At 33.7% G+C, this 20,189-nt stretch overlaps 1 protein-coding gene and 2 long non-coding RNA genes across 3 annotated transcripts; 2 read left to right on the top strand and 1 right to left on the bottom strand.

Annotated features, from left to right (window-relative positions):
• Positions 1-2,429: 2,429 nt before the first annotated feature.
• LOC117605267 (uncharacterized) lies at positions 2,430-3,468 on the bottom strand. The gene is made up of 3 exons (XR_004581646.2): positions 3,341-3,468; positions 2,841-2,992; positions 2,430-2,716 (listed from the first exon to the last, which is right to left on the bottom strand). It is a non-coding gene; the product is annotated as an uncharacterized LOC117605267 (long non-coding RNA).
• Positions 3,469-5,411: 1,943 nt separating this feature from the next.
• On the top strand, positions 5,412-6,450 carry LOC117605271 (uncharacterized). Its single transcript, XR_004581648.2, has 3 exons — positions 5,412-5,539; positions 5,888-6,039; positions 6,164-6,450. It is a non-coding gene; the product is annotated as an uncharacterized LOC117605271 (long non-coding RNA).
• Positions 6,451-14,734: 8,284 nt separating this feature from the next.
• Trp1 (translocation protein 1) lies at positions 14,735-17,756 on the top strand. The gene is made up of 5 exons (XM_034326160.2): positions 14,735-14,882; positions 15,426-15,866; positions 15,980-16,327; positions 16,396-16,496; positions 16,664-17,756. The coding sequence occupies exons 1-5, from the start codon at positions 14,847-14,849 to the stop codon at positions 16,833-16,835; spliced, it is 1,098 nt and encodes a 365-aa protein (XP_034182051.1). The 5' UTR covers positions 14,735-14,846; the 3' UTR covers positions 16,836-17,756.
• Positions 17,757-20,189: the final 2,433 nt, after the last annotated feature.

Raw genomic sequence — 20,189 nt, 5'->3', positions numbered from 1 at the left:
GGACTACAGTTTAGAATATGGTAACATATTTTCATATATTCCGTATTCTAAAGCTGCGCCTGCAAAGGCCTAGTAATGCATGGGTATATCTCCCAGAGATGGTGTTCACGGTCTTATGCCGCGGAATCCTTGTAACTAATTTGATTAATTAAATAATAAAAAGGATTGAGTTTAAAAACCAAAAGGATTCCCACCGAATACTAGTCAGTGCATCGTCATATTTACTCTCGCGCTGGAAATTTTTCGCAACACTAATTTAAGAAATGCAAAATTTTAATAAAAAAGAATTTAATGTCTTTAATTAAGAATTCTTTGCAATGAAACAAGAATTTGTTGTGAAAATTAATAAAACATCCTCGGGTGACTCCCTCCTCAGAGTAAATTTTCAAGAATACGCAAAATGTGTTGAAATAGATCACTCTGAGTTGGAAATCTACCCGTCACGAATTGTCTTCTTGCACATAAATTGTTCATTTTTTCATGAACGTGTGAATAAGTTAAACTTTGTTATTGAATGAATATTTGAATTTATAGTGTACAAAATGTAATTAAATCAATGTAACAGCATCATTAATATGTATATCCGGTATACAGATTACATAATACTATTAATATTATATTGCTTTGAACCATCGCAATAATTAAGTCAGATAGTATTTGACTTCTCTATTACAGACAAAATAAATAAAATTGTTTCGGTATTAAAATATTCTAATTCCACAGTTAAGAATATTTAAGAGCATTCATATATTTCAAAAATATCTATTAGAATATGTGGAATTGAAATGATATTAACACGCGGAGTACAAGAAGACCTATCCTAACTAAATGAAATGAAACAATAAAAATGTTACTACTCATGGGTATGTATAATCATACCCATGGTCACTATGCTTGCCAAGCACGTATACAACTAGTAGCCCGTGTCGATTCGGACCATTCGTCCTACGACATGATTGGGCACCAGAGGAACCATAAAACATGCGACTCACCGTTCGCAGATATACTCTTCTTCCGACAGTCAAACACCAGGTAGGAGGCTGCCTTGTAGGAGAAGACGGAAGTCGTGAAGAAAGCTGTTCATCTGTAACAAAAAAAGAAGAATTACGGTTAATTTTGAAAATGATCAATTTTTATTCTAATAAAATTATATATGAAATTGAATTTTATAAAATATTAGCAATTAAAAAGAAATCTCAATTATCAAGTGTTGAAATTGTAAATTATTCTATTTTAATAAAAAGCAATTAAGTGACGTACCAAGGCGGAAGTCGTGAAGAAAGCCATCATCAGGATATCCAGGAACTCGGCAATCAAAAAATTCATCTGTAACAAAACAAAAAAGAATTACGGTTAATTTTACAAATTATCAATTTTTATTCTAATAAAATTATATATGAAATTGAATTTTATAAAATATTAGCAATAGCAATTAAGAACTCTCAATTATCAAGTATTGAAATTGTAAATTATTCTATTTCAATTAAAATTAATTAAATAAAGTAATGAGATACTTACACTCTTTCCTTATGGAGCAACGCCCAAAACTCCTCTTCAGTGGTGCTTTGACTCTAATCCCGAATATATCGAGCAATTAAAGAAAAAAAAAAGAAAAAAAAATAAAGATATAAAGTAACGCGACCGAGAATAATTTCCGGCGAACAATTGTAATGACTCTACTTTCACGATGAAAAAGGAAAAAGCAGAGCCGCGATGCTCTAAAGAATATTTTATAATCCGCAGCAAACACTGACTCTACTTTCGCGTGATTCCTAATCATACAAACGCAACTCTATTCAGGGCCAGTTCGCCCTTGCAAAAATCAAAACATTGGAAGTATATTCGTACAAACACTGACTCTACCGACCGCATTGCGCGCGGCCACAACAATTCCTGAAAGAAAAACTTAGTGGGCAGGGATGGGCTGGGTGGAAATAAACAAAACAACATTCTTCTTATTGAGTGTTCGTAACGGAAATACTGTTATTAATGGCTTGTAAATGAAAATATCTATGTTCGTGAAATATATTCGACGAGCACAAATATTGTTAAATCTGAATATTGATCCTAGATTGAAATGAAATGTTTTAAATAATTGTTGATAATTATTTCAATGAATATTACATCGATAGAAAATCATTTTGTAATAAAGATAATAGACTATTGTATTAAAGCAGAGGATTTTTGTTGTTAAGATTGTAAGCATATTAAAAAATGTTGAAAATTCTATTACGGCGTAATTTATAAATTATCTATTTCTTTACAATAAGCAAAGTCCAATAATTAACCATGCTTAAACAGCATGAGATTTAATAACGTGATTTTATTTTAATTCAAACTTGCACCGAAAGCTGTATATTATAATACAATTTGACGATAACAGATTGTTTAAAATAATTCTGATTTTTAACAGATGCATGAAACTACTAGTTAAAATTATTCAATAAAATGAAAAATTAATTATCCTTTTTCTATTAATTGATCAAAGAGAGAAACATTCCTCTGATCTTTCCTTCCTTGACCTTGGTACCAATAATTAATTATCAAAAATGCTTACAATTAACAATGCCTCAACAAAAAGAAAGTAATAACAAATATTACCAATTGATTACAATAAATCAAAACGTTACCAATTCTTTACGAAATTGTGTTTCAAACCAGTATTAATTACCATGGCATCGCATCGCATGGCATTTTTTCAATATCAAGGAAATATCTGTAACAAATAAGAAATACAAATTTATGTAAATGAAATTTAACCAACAGCAATAAAGTTATGATTAACAAATGATCGAGCTTCATAATTTATGCAAAATATTTGAATAGTAAACTGCGTGTACCTATGAACTACCCGTACAGGAGGACGCCCTCAACACGTCTTACTGCTTCGACGCTCGAGAGAGCAATGGCGAGACCTTCCTTCCCATCGTAGACCGGTCGGCACTTCGGCAACGCTCGGCAATGTTCGGTATATTCTGCTATCGGCCGATACCTAAGCAAGTACACGAACACGTCTAAACAAGAATAATATTACGATGCTCAAGAACAAAACGTTATTAAATTAAAAACAGCAAATTCTGTGAAACAATATGAAAAACATTCAATAATGTTTAGGAACTTAATAATATAAAAGAGAAAATAATTCAGATCCTGCTGTTCCATCTCATTGTACATTCACGGCAAGAGCAAAAATTTTCAACTCGTGTATTTTCAAAGAAGACGTCGAATTAATAACAAAAATTAAGAATCTAGACTTCTCTTCGACTTTTCTTTCTGTTTTTAGTACTGTTAATACTTGAAAGGCAGTTTTATTTAATATTTAATAATAATTTAATCTTACCTGTTGCAGACACGTGCCAAACGGACGAAGCTTCGAAGAGAACTGATGCACTCCACCACACTCCGCGTACCTAACCCTTAAACGATGAATCTGATTGGTCGAAATGGGAAGACGCAATAACGGAGGACCAATCACAGCCATTGGTAGAAGCTTCGAATTGCTTCGAAACTTTAATACTAAAATAAGAAAAGGTTCGTTGAAAACTATCGACGCCATATTGTAATAATGTCAAGATCACTTTTTTCAACTTAAAGCAACAAAATATACGAAAAAGAATAGAAAAAAGCATAAGATATTGATGATATTTAGTAAATCATCGTCATAAACAGAGAATAAAATAAGGAAAATATTATTTTAATCGGTACCTATATATCGGCGGTATAATCGAAAACGAAGACATCAATTATTACAATGCATAACAACAGATTATGAGTAAAAAGGAATTAAAAACATGAAAAAATGTAATAATATTCAAGAAATTGACGACATGAAAGAGAAATAACTAAGATTCTGTTGTTCCAATCTCATTGTGAATTCGCAACAAGAGTAAAAACTTTCAACTCGTATATTTTTGAAGAAAACGCCGAATTAATGTCAAAAATGAAGAATCTAGACTTCTCTTTGACTATTCTTTCTGTTTTTTGTACAGTTAACACGCGAAAGGCAGTTAAATTTAATATTTAATGATAATTTAATCTCACCTGTTGCAGACACGTGCCAAACGGACGAAGCTTCGAAGAGAACTGATGCACTCCACCACACTCCGCGTACCTAACCCTTAAACGATGATCTAATTGGTCGAAATGGGAAGACGCAATAACGGACGACCAATCACAGCCATTGGTAGAAGCTTCAAATTGTTTCGAAACTTTAATACTAAAATAAGGAAAAGGTTCGTTGAAAATTATTGACGTCATATTATAATATAGTCAAAATTACTTTTCTCAATTTAAAGCACTGAAATATAGGAAAGAAGATAGAGAAATAAATAAGACTTTAATATTATTTAATAAATTATCATCATAAAAGCAGGATAAAAGTGAAATATGTTATTTTAATTGGTGTTTGTATCGACAAAATAGGGTATAAATTTTCAGCTTACGCACTTCTAAGGACAATGTGGAAATAACGTCAGAAACCATGACTCCCGTCTTCTCTTCAACTTTGCCATCTGTATTTTGTATTTTCGATACCTAACACCCACTTTAATATGATATTTTAACACTATTTAAGACGATGCAAGCGCCGTGGCCGCTTCAAAGCCACGAACAGTGAATGATCGCCATTTCCTTCATTGTTTACACGCAAAAGACGTTAAATTGGTAAAACAGACCACAAATTGATCGCTCGGTCGGGCGCAGAAAACGGATTAACTGCGCCCTACGGAAAAAATGAGGAACTAAATCAGATTCATCGTTTAATGGTTAGGTGTGCGGAGTGTGGTGGAGTGCATCAGTTGTCTTCGAAGCTTCGTCCGTTTGGCACGTGTCTGCAACAGGTGAGATTAAATTATCATTAAATATTAAATTTAACTGCCTTTCGCGTGTTAACTGTACAAAAAACAGAAAGAATAGTCAAAGAGAAGTCTAGATTCTTCATTTTTGACATTAATTCGGCGTTTTCTTCAAAAATATACGAGTTGAAAGTTTTTACTCTTGTTGCGAATTCACAATGAGATTGGAACAACAGAATCTTAGTTATTTCTCTTTCATGTCGTCAATTTCTTGAATATTATTACATTTTTTCATGTTTTTAATTCCTTTTTACTCATAATCTGTTGTTATGCATTGTAATAATTGATGTCTTCGTTTTCGATTATACCGCCGATATATAGGTACCGATTAAAATAATATTTTCCTTATTTTATTCTCTGTTTATGACGATGATTTACTAAATATCATCAATATCTTATGCTTTTTTCTATTCTTTTTCGTATATTTTATTGCTTTAAGTTGAAAAAAGTGATCTTGACATTATTACAATATGGCGTCGATAGTTTTCAACGAACCTTTTCTTATTTTAGTATTAAAGTTTCGAAGCAATTCGAAGCTTCTACCAATGGCTGTGATTGGTCCTCCGTTATTGCGTCTTCCCATTTCGACCAATCAGATTCATCGTTTAAGGGTTAGGTACGCGGAGTGTGGTGGAGTGCATCAGTTCTCTTCGAAGCTTCGTCCGTTTGGCACGTGTCTGCAACAGGTAAGATTAAATTATTATTAAATATTAAATAAAACTGCCTTTCAAGTATTAACAGTACTAAAAACAGAAAGAAAAGTCGAAGAGAAGTCTAGATTCTTAATTTTTGTTATTAATTCGACGTCTTCTTTGAAAATACACGAGTTGAAAATTTTTGCTCTTGCCGTGAATGTACAATGAGATGGAACAGCAGGATCTGAATTATTTTCTCTTTTATATTATTAAGTTCCTAAACATTATTGAATGTTTTTCATATTGTTTCACAGAATTTGCTGTTTTTAATTTAATAACGTTTTGTTCTTGAGCATCGTAATATTATTCTTGTTTAGACGTGTTCGTGTACTTGCTTAGGTATCGGCCGATAGCAGAATATACCGAACATTGCCGAGCGTTGCCGAAGTGCCGACCGGTCTACGATGGGAAGGAAGGTCTCGCCATTGCTCTCTCGAGCGTCGAAGCAGTAAGACGTGTTGAGGGCGTCCTCCTGTACGGGTAGTTCATAGGTACACGCAGTTTACTATTCAAATATTTTGCATAAATTATGAAGCTCGATCATTTGTTAATCATAACTTTATTGCTGTTGGTTAAATTTCATTTACATAAATTTGTATTTCTTATTTGTTACAGATATTTCCTTGATATTGAAAAAATGCCATGCGATGCGATGCCATGGTAATTAATACTGGTTTGAAACACAATTTCGTAAAGAATTGGTAACGTTTTGATTTATTGTAATCAATTGGTAATATTTGTTATTACTTTCTTTTTGTTGAGGCATTGTTAATTGTAAGCATTTTTGATAATTAATTATTGGTACCAAGGTCAAGGAAGGAAAGATCAGAGGAATGTTTCTCTCTTTGATCAATTAATAGAAAAAGGATAATTAATTTTTCATTTTATTGAATAATTTTAACTAGTAGTTTCATGCATCTGTTAAAAATCAGAATTATTTTAAACAATCTGTTATCGTCAAATTGTATTATAATATACAGCTTTCGGTGCAAGTTTGAATTAAAATAAAATCACGTTATTAAATCTCATGCTGTTTAAGCATGGTTAATTATTGGACTTTGCTTATTGTAAAGAAATAGATAATTTATAAATTACGCCGTAATAGAATTTTCAACATTTTTTAATATGCTTACAATCTTAACAACAAAAATCCTCTGCTTTAATACAATAGTCTATTATCTTTATTACAAAATGATTTTCTATCGATGTAATATTCATTGAAATAATTATCAACAATTATTTAAAACATTTCATTTCAATCTAGGATCAATATTCAGATTTAACAATATTTGTGCTCGTCGAATATATTTCACGAACATAGATATTTTCATTTACAAGCCATTAATAACAGTATTTCCGTTACGAACACTCAATAAGAAGAATGTTGTTTTGTTTATTTCCACCCAGCCCATCCCTGCCCACTAAGTTTTTCTTTCAGGAATTGTTGTGGCCGCGCGCAATGCGGTCGGTAGAGTCAGTGTTTGTACGAATATACTTCCAATGTTTTGATTTTTGCAAGGGCGAACTGGCCCTGAATAGAGTTGCGTTTGTATGATTAGGAATCACGCGAAAGTAGAGTCAGTGTTTGCTGCGGATTATAAAATATTCTTTAGAGCATCGCGGCTCTGCTTTTTCCTTTTTCATCGTGAAAGTAGAGTCATTACAATTGTTCGCCGGAAATTATTCTCGGTCGCGTTACTTTATATCTTTATTTTTTTTTCTTTTTTTTTTCTTTAATTGCTCGATATATTCGGGATTAGAGTCAAAGCACCACTGAAGAGGAGTTTTGGGCGTTGCTCCATAAGGAAAGAGTGTAAGTATCTCATTACTTTATTTAATTAATTTTAATTGAAATAGAATAATTTACAATTTCAATACTTGATAATTGAGAGTTCTTAATTGCTATTGCTAATATTTTATAAAATTCAATTTCATATATAATTTTATTAGAATAAAAATTGATAATTTGTAAAATTAACCGTAATTCTTTTTTGTTTTGTTACAGATGAATTTTTTGATTGCCGAGTTCCTGGATATCCTGATGATGGCTTTCTTCACGACTTCCGCCTTGGTACGTCACTTAATTGCTTTTTATTAAAATAGAATAATTTACAATTTCAACACTTGATAATTGAGATTTCTTTTTAATTGCTAATATTTTATAAAATTCAATTTCATATATAATTTTATTAGAATAAAAATTGATCATTTTCAAAATTAACCGTAATTCTTCTTTTTTTGTTACAGATGAACAGCTTTCTTCACGACTTCCGTCTTCTCCTACAAGGCAGCCTCCTACCTGGTGTTTGACTGTCGGAAGAAGAGTATATCTGCGAACGGTGAGTCGCATGTTTTATGGTTCCTCTGGTGCCCAATCATGTCGTAGGACGAATGGTCCGAATCGACACGGGCTACTAGTTGTATACGTGCTTGGCAAGCATAGTGACCATGGGTATGATTATACATACCCATGAGTAGTAACATTTTTATTGTTTCATTTCATTTAGTTAGGATAGGTCTTCTTGTACTCCGCGTGTTAATATCATTTCAATTCCACATATTCTAATAGATATTTTTGAAATATATGAATGCTCTTAAATATTCTTAACTGTGGAATTAGAATATTTTAATACCGAAACAATTTTATTTATTTTGTCTGTAATAGAGAAGTCAAATACTATCTGACTTAATTATTGCGATGGTTCAAAGCAATATAATATTAATAGTATTATGTAATCTGTATACCGGATATACATATTAATGATGCTGTTACATTGATTTAATTACATTTTGTACACTATAAATTCAAATATTCATTCAATAACAAAGTTTAACTTATTCACACGTTCATGAAAAAATGAACAATTTATGTGCAAGAAGACAATTCGTGACGGGTAGATTTCCAACTCAGAGTGATCTATTTCAACACATTTTGCGTATTCTTGAAAATTTACTCTGAGGAGGGAGTCACCCGAGGATGTTTTATTAATTTTCACAACAAATTCTTGTTTCATTGCAAAGAATTCTTAATTAAAGACATTAAATTCTTTTTTATTAAAATTTTGCATTTCTTAAATTAGTGTTGCGAAAAATTTCCAGCGCGAGAGTAAATATGACGATGCACTGACTAGTATTCGGTGGGAATCCTTTTGGTTTTTAAACTCAATCCTTTTTATTATTTAATTAATCAAATTAGTTACAAGGATTCCGCGGCATAAGACCGTGAACACCATCTCTGGGAGATATACCCATGCATTACTAGGCCTTTGCAGGCGCAGCTTTAGAATACGGAATATATGAAAATATGTTACCATATTCTAAACTGTAGTCCTTTTGTCTATACTATGGGCGTCCGTCAATCTGACACCGTTGGATGCAACGTGTTGGACGGGCGGGTAGCGCTCTTAGCGAAGGGGTGCACTCTGTCCTGGCGTTACGACGTCCAGGCGGGGTGGGTGGTATGTAGCGTCTGGCGTAAGTCTAGGGGGCGTGAGACCCTTCGTTGCCAGCTGATATTAGCAGTGCACCATGTTTGCGTCATAGTTGCTCTATTTTGCTTTTCAGTATTTGTTCTTAAAGCTTTATATTTACAAAGTCGAGTCATTTTTATTAAAATAGTGAAATATTAGCCCGTTAGATGTTTATGTACTAATCATGTTTGTAGATCAGGATTTTCAGATTTAACCCCTTCCGTGTTTATTGCCAAAGCCCATTCACGTGCCCAGGTGCTACTTGGATGGGTAGAGGCAATGGGCTCGATGACCTAGTTCATAAGAATAATAATTAATAAGCGGCTGGCATTGTGTTAGTATATCGTGCACGACGTAATCTCCACATATGGTGTGTGTGTTTTTAGGCTGTGGGATTGCGTCGGTTTAATAACTTTTTCATTTACTTTTAATTTGAAATGATATTTTATTCAACAAGATGTACGATGAACGTATAAACCAAATACTATTGTTACTATTACCAAATACTATTATCATGATTATTACCATTACTATGAAATATTCTATATCAAAATAGTTAATTAAATTTTGTAATTATCATTATACGCAATGATTGCTAGCCTTGCCAGACGATTTCAGTGAAAAATGGTACGTACCGTAGAGTGTGATGTGAGATGAAACTCGGGTGACGGAGGCGTCCCGGGACGTTCTCCCTAGTTTAGGCTCTGCGCCCGGGTGGAGTGTATGGGGGTCGTGGAATGAATTTTTGTGAGAATGTGATTTTGCCTTTTTTAAATATAGGGTTAGGTAGGTAGGTAGTATACCTTCTGGTATGTATGATAGATTGTAAGCAGGTAGGGCCGGGACAGGTTGTCACAGTCTCTTGGTCGGGTAGGCGCGATTTCGCGTGATCAACCTGTACCTGGAATATATTTGAAGAATTGACGATCCAATCGATACGAACGGAGTATGCCGTTCGCCTTCGATTCTATCTGTACAATTTTTCAAATTTTTGGCGACTTCATAAGTCGTCAGACGCGATCGCGATGTCACGAAACGCACAAGTTCTGCTCGAGCACGGCACGTGTGCACGAACAACGACTTATATAAAGTCCTTTTTCGTCCACGTGTCAATTAGAGTTTCGCGATTTTTCTTTTTTGTTGATTGATTTTTTTTTTGTTTTGCGAATTTGCAAGTCTCGAGCTTTAGATATAAGTTTCAGGTGGGTGGACCGCCCGAAGAAAGAAAAGGCTATATGCCGAAGCGCCCCGACAAACTGTCTTTCAAGAGGGGAACTATTAATGATTTTGCATCCTTTTGCAAAAAAGGATGGGAAATCATTATCGTTACTACTTTGTCACTGTGCTTGCCTGTAGTTGTAGTTTTGTAATTTCAGGACAAGAGGGGGCCCGTGACCCCCATGATTTTGGGCAAATCGCGTTTTCAATTTAGTGTTGCGAATATTGACCACGGTTCAATTTAGTGTTGCGAATGAATATCGATCACGGTTCAATTTAATGTTGCGTATGCATGATTTTCGCGATTTTCATTTAGTGTTGCAAACTTTAAATATCGCGTTTCTTTCTTGCATTGCTTTACAATAGAATATAACTTTTCAATGTTGATTGTTTTAAGATTTTTGAGAGTTTTGCTTTTTAATGTTGATTGCTTTAGTGTTGCGAGTAAAAGATTCACGGTTTGAGAATCCCCTTTTTTTGCATTTCAATTGCATGTCTGTTAAAGATAGCGTTGCGAATGACATTAGCGCGATTGTTTCCCAGTGTTGCGACTTATAAATACGCGATTGCTTTGCATTAGTTTATAGAGTTCCCTGCTAATTAGTGTTGCGGTAATGAATATTCGCGTTTTGCATTAGTGTTGCGATATATGATGAAATGCCCAAAAACGATCCAGTGGATTTGCCATGGTCCATAAGGCAGCTATGGACCAGCTGCCGTGATATAGCCTTGGATTGGCTATACCCCTTTTTTAGATTAGTGTTGCGTCTTACAAAATTCGGTAGATTTGAGTAGTGTTGCGTTACAGTTCGCGTTTTCTCTTTTTTTCTTTTTTTCAGCTTAGCGTTGCGTATAATGGAGCAGCCATCACGCGTATGCTTTTGTACATATTATATAATTAATGAAATTAGTGTTGCGTGTAAAAAATTCACGGTTTGAGAATCCCCTTTTCTGCATTTTAATTGCATGTCTGTTAAAGCTAGTGTTGCGAATGACATTAGCGCGATTGTTTCCCAGTGTTGCGACTTATAAATACGCGATTGCTTTGCATTAGGTCATAGAGTTCCCTGCTAATTAGTGTTGCGGTAATGAATGTTCGCGTTTTGCATTAGAAATGCCCCAAAACGATCCACTGGAGTTGCCATGGTCCATAAGGCAGCTATGGACCAGCTGCCGTGGTACAGCCTTGGATTGGCTGTACCCCTTTTTTAGATTAGTGTTGCGTCTTACAAAATTCGGTAGATTTGAGTAGTGTTGCGTTACAGTTCGCGTTTTCTCTTTTTTTCTTTTTTTCAGCTTAGTGTTGCGTATAATGGAGCAGCCTTCACGCGTACGCTTTTGTCCATATTATATAATTAATGAAATTAGTGTTGCGACTGAATTCGCGATTGTTATTAAATTAGTGGAAGTAACTATGACTCACATTCGGTGGGAATCCATTGCTAGTCAAGGATTCCGCGGCATAAGACCGTGAACACCATCTCTGGGAGATATACCCATGCATTACTAGGCCTTTGCAGGCACAGTTTTAGAATACGGAACATATGAAAATATGTTACCATATTCTAAACTGCAGTCCTTTTGTCTATACTATGGGCGTCCGTCAATCTGACACCGTTGGATGCAACGTGTTGGACGGGCGGGTAGCGCTCTTAGCGAAGGGGTGCACTCTGTCCTGGCGTTACGACGTCCAGGCGGGGTGGGTGGTATGTAGCGTCTGGCGTAAGTCTAGGGGGCGTGAGACCCTTCGTTGCCAGCCGATGTTTTGTCATAGTTCAGAATGTTTGCAATTTTGAAATTAGTGTTGCGTGTGATTTCGGTTTGTTTTATAGGGTTTGCTTAGGGATTGCTCTTATGGGCAATCAAACTTTTCTTTTCAGGTTCCCCTGTACCCTCCCTCCCACTGCCCCGCCCCCATTCTTTTTTCTTCCCTTTTTTTAATTTTGAAAATTTTGAGCATTCGGTTGTCGGAAATACTGTTAAATAATATATGAATTTATTGTTTTCAAAATATTACTAATTACTATAAAGTTTTAGATAGAACTTTATTGAAAGTTTTATTTAAAATGAAAATTCATTTTATTTTGTGATTGGTGATAAATTATTTCAAGGAATATTTGTTCATTTGAAATAGCTTATTAGATTTTAATTCTGCTTTATTTAAACAAAAGTGGATGGTTGTTGTTGAAGTTGTATAGTTTTGATTTTTGGTCGCGATGTTTCGTTGCAAGCTTACGGAGAAGCTAATTAAATTACTTTTATAAATTTTCTAATTCTTTTCCTGAAAAGCAGAGTCCACTCGTGATTTTCTCCTCAGTTTTTCCATTTACAATAAATTTGCATTGAAAAGTGTATTGTATAATATAATGCAATAGAGTCAAGTAGAATCATGGTTGTACTTACGTATATTGCAGTAAAAGACAATTATTTCAATTAAAATTTTATATATTATTGGTTACTAAATGAACTAATGTTAAATATTATGCAATAAAATAAAATAATTAATGTTTCTAACTGAAATCATTTACTTAATAACAATTTTTTTTTATAAATCTTTTTCTGCTTTTATTTTGGTACTGAAATTCGTTTTTAATTCATGTTTTGTGTCTAATTGATGTTTTCTTGTTTGGAAATGACTCATTAACCATTACTTTGATTTTTGTGAAATTTTATTGTTACTAATGTATCTTCTTTTCAGGTATTACATTTTTTTCTCTTTTTATGAATTCGATTAATGAGTTTCTGTTGCAGAGAAATATCTTTATAGGAAGTGTGAATTAATAATATCGGATAATAGAATGGAAGAAATGTAATATAAAACCTAGCATCTAAAAATGGAATTCAATCTATTCAATTAAGTAAAACAAGGTGAAAATGATTGAAAAGGGAATGTGATTCTTATGAGTGGTAAATATCTGAACCGTATTATTTTCGAAAATTGTATTTAATCCTTTTCTGTTTATTTCAGGCAGGTTGTAAATTTATGATTAAGGCTACATGAGCCTCATTATTATCTTAAATTATGTTTAATCCTTTTCAGTTTGTTTGAAGAAGTTTTCTGGCGAGGACAACAAAATCAACAAATTCATTGTACTTATTTATGGTGATTAAGATATAATCGTCAAACACTGCAGTGTTTAATTAGGAAGCGTTAGATTTAAGCGAATTTTTAACACTGAACGTATCATGACCGGTTGTAAACTTTTGATTAGAAAATTCGCATAAAATGTTATCGCTTTTTCACATTTGTCTTCGTGACTTTTTCTATTAAATATATACAATTAATTTTACATCATTTATTTATATTTTTATTTATTAAATAAACAACACGTGTAACCTGGCTTCATTTACCACTGCAGGTCATTTGGCCTGTTGCGGTACAAATAGGTATATATTAAACCTCGGTACGTTTAGTGTTAATATAATTACGAGCGCTCGTTTAGGTATGCATTCTTAGTAATATAAGTATGTAGGACAAATATGCAATTGCATATTTATTAATTACAGATCTGTGATTAAAACCAAAATTAAAAAATGTTGCGATAGGAATAAAAAGCAAAAATAAAAAGTAGATATATGTATAAATAAGTAGATAGGTAGGTAATAAATAAAAACGATGCTCCTTTTGTTGTTCGTTTGCACAACAGACAAAAACGTTTTGCAAATGTACATCAAGAGGATGATATTATTGAATGAAAATAAAAATTTGCATAAATGGAGGGTGGATGGGATGAGGTAGGGCGGGTCTCCACCCGCAGCAACCTCCCCGTGGTGAGACCTGGGCAATCGTTATTATTTGATGACTAATTAATAACTGTATCATTATTTCTATGGTACATTTATTAATTATGCAGCAAATAATACGAGCTAATTGGCTGCGAAATTTATGCCTTTTTTTCTATTTAATCTGTTATATTTTTTTCAGGAATTACGTTTATGGGCAATCAAACTTTTCTTTTCAGCTTCCCCTGGCCCCATGCTTTTTCTTTTCTGTTTTATAAATTTTAAATCGGTCGGAAATTCGTTTAGCAGTATAAATAATAGATAACTGTAGAACACTGACTTTATCCACTGCACCGATAACGTTGTTCACTGTAATTGCTTCTACAGAAAAGTATCAGTCGCAATACATGGTAGAGGGCAATAGATATCAACTTTCATGAGGCTGATAGTCTAATATCTCGTCGGTGATATGCGATGCACCAATCATCTTATGGGAGTCCATGTTTTGCAATTTGAAATGCCGACGTTATCAAAAATCTCTATTTTATCAACTATTCTGTTGCATATTCTACGATTTCGAACGATAACTTCAGAGATTAGATGAGACTAAATGATCGATGTGGTAGATAATTAAAAGAAACCAGAAGAAAGGTTCGAAGAACGTGTCGCGAAACACTTTGGTCTTTCTCTAACATTTTCTTCCAGCGTCCAAAATTCTTCATTTCTTGAGTTTCTCTGGCTTTCCCAATTTTAACTTCAAGAATTCTTTTAAAAATGATCAACACGATGCTATAGATCTCTCTGTAAAAAAAAAATGCATATTTACGCAGCTTCTGTTGAGTATATGGATAACGTTGAGCACGCAAGCGCCAAACGCAATTTACAACATGGCGGAACGCAGGAAAAGCAGGAAGCGCAAAGATGTAAGCATCGCATATGGCTGCAATTATCACGATATTATTCAAACATATATGTGTGTTATTGTGTTTATTTAGTACCTAGAAATATAACATTTGTTTTGGCGTTATATTGATTTTATTTTGTTTATTTAAATCACGTGTCAATATGAAAGTGTTTCAACAAAGTTCGACGGATGACGTAGCAAACACATCGTTTATTCTCGCTTTTCGAAATTTGCAAATTATTTTTAATTATATGTGTACTTTATTGTTCAGAAAACTGTTTCATAGCTTTGTTAATAAAGATAAAACAAGCGTTCTAAATTAATTTTTTCCATACAAGCTTTACACCTGTTTTAAGTACATTCCATTATCCTTCGGGTGACTGTATCGCAGTAAAGTATTATTTCAGTTTACCGCAAAAATTACACTGAAATCAATAAGTTTTCCTTAACACATAAAAAGTTTGGCTCATTGACATCTGTAAATATTCACACTGACAGTTGTACATGATGTATCCACAGATTTTTATAAAAACACAGATTAAAGTTCAGTTTTTTGTAACAGGAAATATCCAATGTAGATAATGATGTTGTTCAAGAAAAGCCATCCAAAGAAGAATATGCAGTAGCTGAATGGATACGTAACAATGTACCATCCAAAAAGACAAAGTTTGATAGAAATCATAATGTTGAATACTTTACTGGCACACGTGCAGTGGATGCTCTACTGGAAAATTCACCATGGAGCAAAACCAGATTTGAGACACGTGAACAGGTTACAGAATTCCTTGACTTGATGTTGCGGCACAAATTCTTTCATAGAGCTAAGAAAGTAGTAATTTCTGAAGAAGAGCTATGTAAAATACGTGGCATAAAGAAAAAAGTTAAAGATCCTAAGAAAGAAAAAAAATCTGAAAAAGAAAAGGAAGAGACTAAAGAAATTAAAGATGCAACAGGTGGAAAAGATAGTGAAGATAAAACTGAGGAGAAAAAGAAAAAACCAAAAGTGAGTTTAACAAAAAAAATGATAATTTATTTAATAGCTAAACAAGGTATATGTTTTATATGTAAAATACAATAGAATAAGGCAAGAGTTTAATGAAATATTGGTTTATTTAGGTACGCCTAGAAATGCATATGGAACAATATTTTGTTGATTGCAATGATGCTTATGTTTGGATATATGAACCAATTCCTATATACTACTGGTTCTTTGGAACATTGGTAGTTTTAGGTGCAATTGGTGTTTGTCTCTTCCCATTATGGCCCTTAACAATCCGTCATGGTGTATATTACATAAGTGTTGCAGCAGCAGGATTTCTTGTATTCATTTTGGCGTTAGCAATTATTAGATTGATCGTTTTCTGTCTTCTATGGGTTCCAACACTTGGAAGATGTCATCTCTGGCTTTTGCCGAATTTAACAGCAGATGTCGGATTCTTTGCTTCGTTTTGGCCACTTTATCAAGTTCGTATCAGTTCTTAATTGTTATTTACTACTTCCCGAATAGTTAGTTTATATAAGCTTCTTTTCAGTACGAATACTATGGTTCTACTGAAAGCAATAAAAAAGCTAGCAAAAAGAAGAGAAAGAAAGAAAAAGATTCCGACACAGAGGACACATCATCAACAAATTTGTAAGTTGAAGTTTATAGTAACAAACTCTGTCCATGTTCTGGTTATTAACACTTTCACTACCGTACGATTTAATATCGGCAGTTGCTAAACATCCGATCACATGATACTGCGTGCTTGATCGTCAAATCCATAATTGTATTACAAATGTATACATTTTTCTTTACAGAGAAGAGAAATCTAGTACAAAAGAATTATCTAAAGAACATACTCAAATTGAAGATATCACAGTTAGCGAAGAAAAGAAGCTTCCTTCATCTGAATTGGTAGAAGGTGAAGAAGGTAGCGAAGGTTCGGAAAGCGAAAAGTCTAATACAGGTCGGGATTTTGTGATGCTTTAAAACAGGAACTCTTGGCAATAAATAGTTTCCCTTTATCTCCAACAACTGCCGTGTTAATCAATGGCTGATTCTCGTCAATTCTGATTAAATGTAATATAATTTTCGTACATAAATGAAGTATTTATGTGCCACTATTACGTGCTCGAAACATGTATGACTTACGTTGTTAGAAAGAGACAGAATATTAATAACAGTCACAGCAAGAGAACGAAGCGGTATATAAATTTTGCAATTTTATTTGTTTATCGCTTGTATCCAATATCTTTGCATTTCTTGCATTTAGAATGTTATAGCCAATTGAACAAGGAAATCGTGTCTGTATTTTAAATAAAAGAAATTTTTGTAAAACTGTGGTACGAGATTATACCACTGCTGAGATTCCAGTTAAGTATACAATTTCTATTTAAATCATTATTAACCAGTGTTTTAGGTGTTTACACGATACAAGAAATTATGTCGGAACGTATGATTACGTTGATACAGGTGCCTGAGGTTTATATACTGTATACAGTCAATTTATATTGTTTTAATTACATTGAAATACAGTATTTTGTTAGTAATAATAATATAAAATTTTCGTAATATGATTTTCTCAGGCTCCAAAAATGTACAAATTGGATAAATAGAATCTCCGTGAACAAGTCTAAAATTTGTTTCGATCGATTGTTACTCTGCCTGAGAGTTCCTTTTTAACAGCGAAAAGACTTGATATTTCACAGATTTCATATAATAAATTGTAACTTATATTTTTATGTAAAAATTCCAACGGTAATAGTTATTATTACTCTTATTATTATTGTAACTAATTATATTATTATTATGGAGTATCATTTTGGATCATTGTAGGTACACGGATCGTGATTTTACCTATATTGAAATAAATCATGAAAAAAAAAAAACGTATGGAATGATAAACATGAATATATTGTTTATTAAATGATATAAAAAATATTTATAAACCGTACCTATATGTAAATTTAATTTTTTTTTTTTTCAGTTTTATTATTGTAGTATTTCCATCGATACTCCGATGCTCACAGTTATTTACGAATTTAATTTAAGTACCTGATATTACCGGTTAACAATATCGGTATTAACAGATACTAAATTAATTAAATACTTTATACAGAATTATCTTTATTTTTATAATCTGTTAATTATGCATAACTAATCATCGATTTTCTTCTTTAGACTAAACAAGAAACTCGTTTCCATTTATCGTTTTACCGGCAATTAATTGCATTACATCATACGCTAGTAAATTCTTTCGGAATGTCGTCGAACCGGCACTAACTTTTCCCATAACGAAGAAATATTCGGATTTAACCACGATTTTATCCAAGATTTTCTTCAAATTTTACGATCAAGATGATTAAACCCAGTGATCTATGCACGAAGAGTGAAGTATTGAAGGAATCAGATTAAAAATTGACGATGCTCGGAGGTTGCTTGACCATTCCTTTTCGTCGCTATCATGCTAATGAGCATTTAACATCGCGCTTTTTACCGAGACCTATAAATATACCGTTAAAGCTGTTTAGATGGTGCGTTTGTGTCGAGACTTTCCCACGAATGTTATATCGAAAAAGTTCACCCTCGAACGGACCTTCAACCGACCATGAGGATGTCGCAAAGGTACGTGTATGAAAAGAGAAATTATTGTTAAACAGAGTTCTAACATTATTTTTTTATTCTCTCTGTCTTAGCTCGCTCGAGTTGCGTTCGAAATCGTTCGAAGCCCCAGAGTTTAACGTTTCTCATTCAATGAAATTCAATTAATTCGTGAAAACGAGAGCCCACTTAGTTAAACGTGAACATTTCGCTTGGAATAAACACACGGCATGCATGCGCATATGCATATATTTTTCTGCAGGCGGATTCGTAGACTGGCTGGTCGCGGAGCGAAGGGCCGCGTCACGAAGGCAAAGTTAACGGCCCATAATTCATAGCCGACATATAATAAATATCGTTACTCCATCGTGAGCTCACGTAGACACGGGCAACGAGGTTTTACACGCACGTACCCCTCGGTATAATACGTGTGTAAGGATGTAAATGTTTCATGACTCGATGCAGGCTTTCCCTGGGATTACGTGTGCTGAGCTTTCGTCCTTGGCGAAGGTAATAAAAGTTTCCTTTAACAATGCACTCGCAGGGAATAAAATAATAGTTACCCCTTTTGGACGTTTCTTTACCCTCGGGACCATTGTATGCCGTATATACATCGATAGTTTCTTTTTTTTTTTTTTCTTTTTTTTTCAAATAGATCATTCTTGCCGTCGTTCGTTCATTTATCCTTTGAACGATTTCCACGTTTTCGTTTCTCATGAATATTTATTTATGAAAATGGCGAGGTATATTTGTTATTGGATGGTCTTGTTCGAAGCATGAAATACGCATCAATTTCATGTTCAAGTTCGTTTCACGCTTTCTTGATCGAATAAGTATCTGGTTCTTGGTACAATTGAATGATCTTAATCGCGTCTGTTAATTTCAATAATTTATTTGCTTATGTAATTACGTGTTCTTTATGTTATTTGATTTGTCAAGAAGCGTAATATAGGATGTTATTGGATTTCGTTAGACGGTTTCGGGTCATCGAACCTACGAAACAGTATTGTATCCTTGAGTTAGCCTTCTGCCTCTTGTTTCCTCAACTTCGCGAGCGCGGACGCGGGCGCACGTGTGCACACGTATAAATATGCATCGCTCTTGGTATTCGTTACAAGACCAATTAACTCGGAATAAATATTTTTTCATTCGAAGAAAAATTTATTTTACTATTCTTACACGAAGGATTTACGACCTAGCGTATTAATCATTTTCACACGTATTTACTTTAAGTAGATATTCATCTGTTGCTTACCACAATGTCAGTATTGAAGCAGGAAAAAAGGAAAAACCGCAAATGTGCTTGTAAACTTGATTTGCGCGCGAGCGTCAAAAGTGAGCGAGAGAAAAAAAAAATTAAATAATACGTGGAGAGGAGCCGAAAATAAGGTGAATAAAAAATATCTTGCATGGCCGACCACCGTGGTTTGCGGTTACAATGTGCAACGAAAAAAGAATTCTTCGTTTCGTCTTTCTTCCTTCTTACTTTCGTGTCTGGATAGTTTTCAGTCCTTCTTCAACTCTTCTCTGTCCTCTTGTTCGTTTTCCTTCCAAGAGACTTCCAATGTGTGTAGACAGCCGGATTTATATTCAAATGAATCGCCGTGGAAGGGTCGACTTATCAACGTATCAAACTCGACAAGGCGAAGAATAGACGAGGGGGTGAGTCACGAAAGAATGTTTCCTTCTTGATCGATCACGGTTATCGATCGGTGAAATTGTTATTAATTATTTGGAGAAGTT

Source organism: Osmia lignaria, chromosome 3, assembly GCF_051020975.1.
Source record: "Osmia lignaria lignaria isolate PbOS001 chromosome 3, iyOsmLign1, whole genome shotgun sequence".
In the NCBI taxonomy this organism is placed as follows: Eukaryota; Metazoa; Arthropoda; class Insecta; order Hymenoptera; family Megachilidae; genus Osmia; species Osmia lignaria.
The sequence above is the reverse complement of the archived record's forward strand: the minus strand, read 5'-3'. Positions and strand labels throughout refer to the sequence as shown.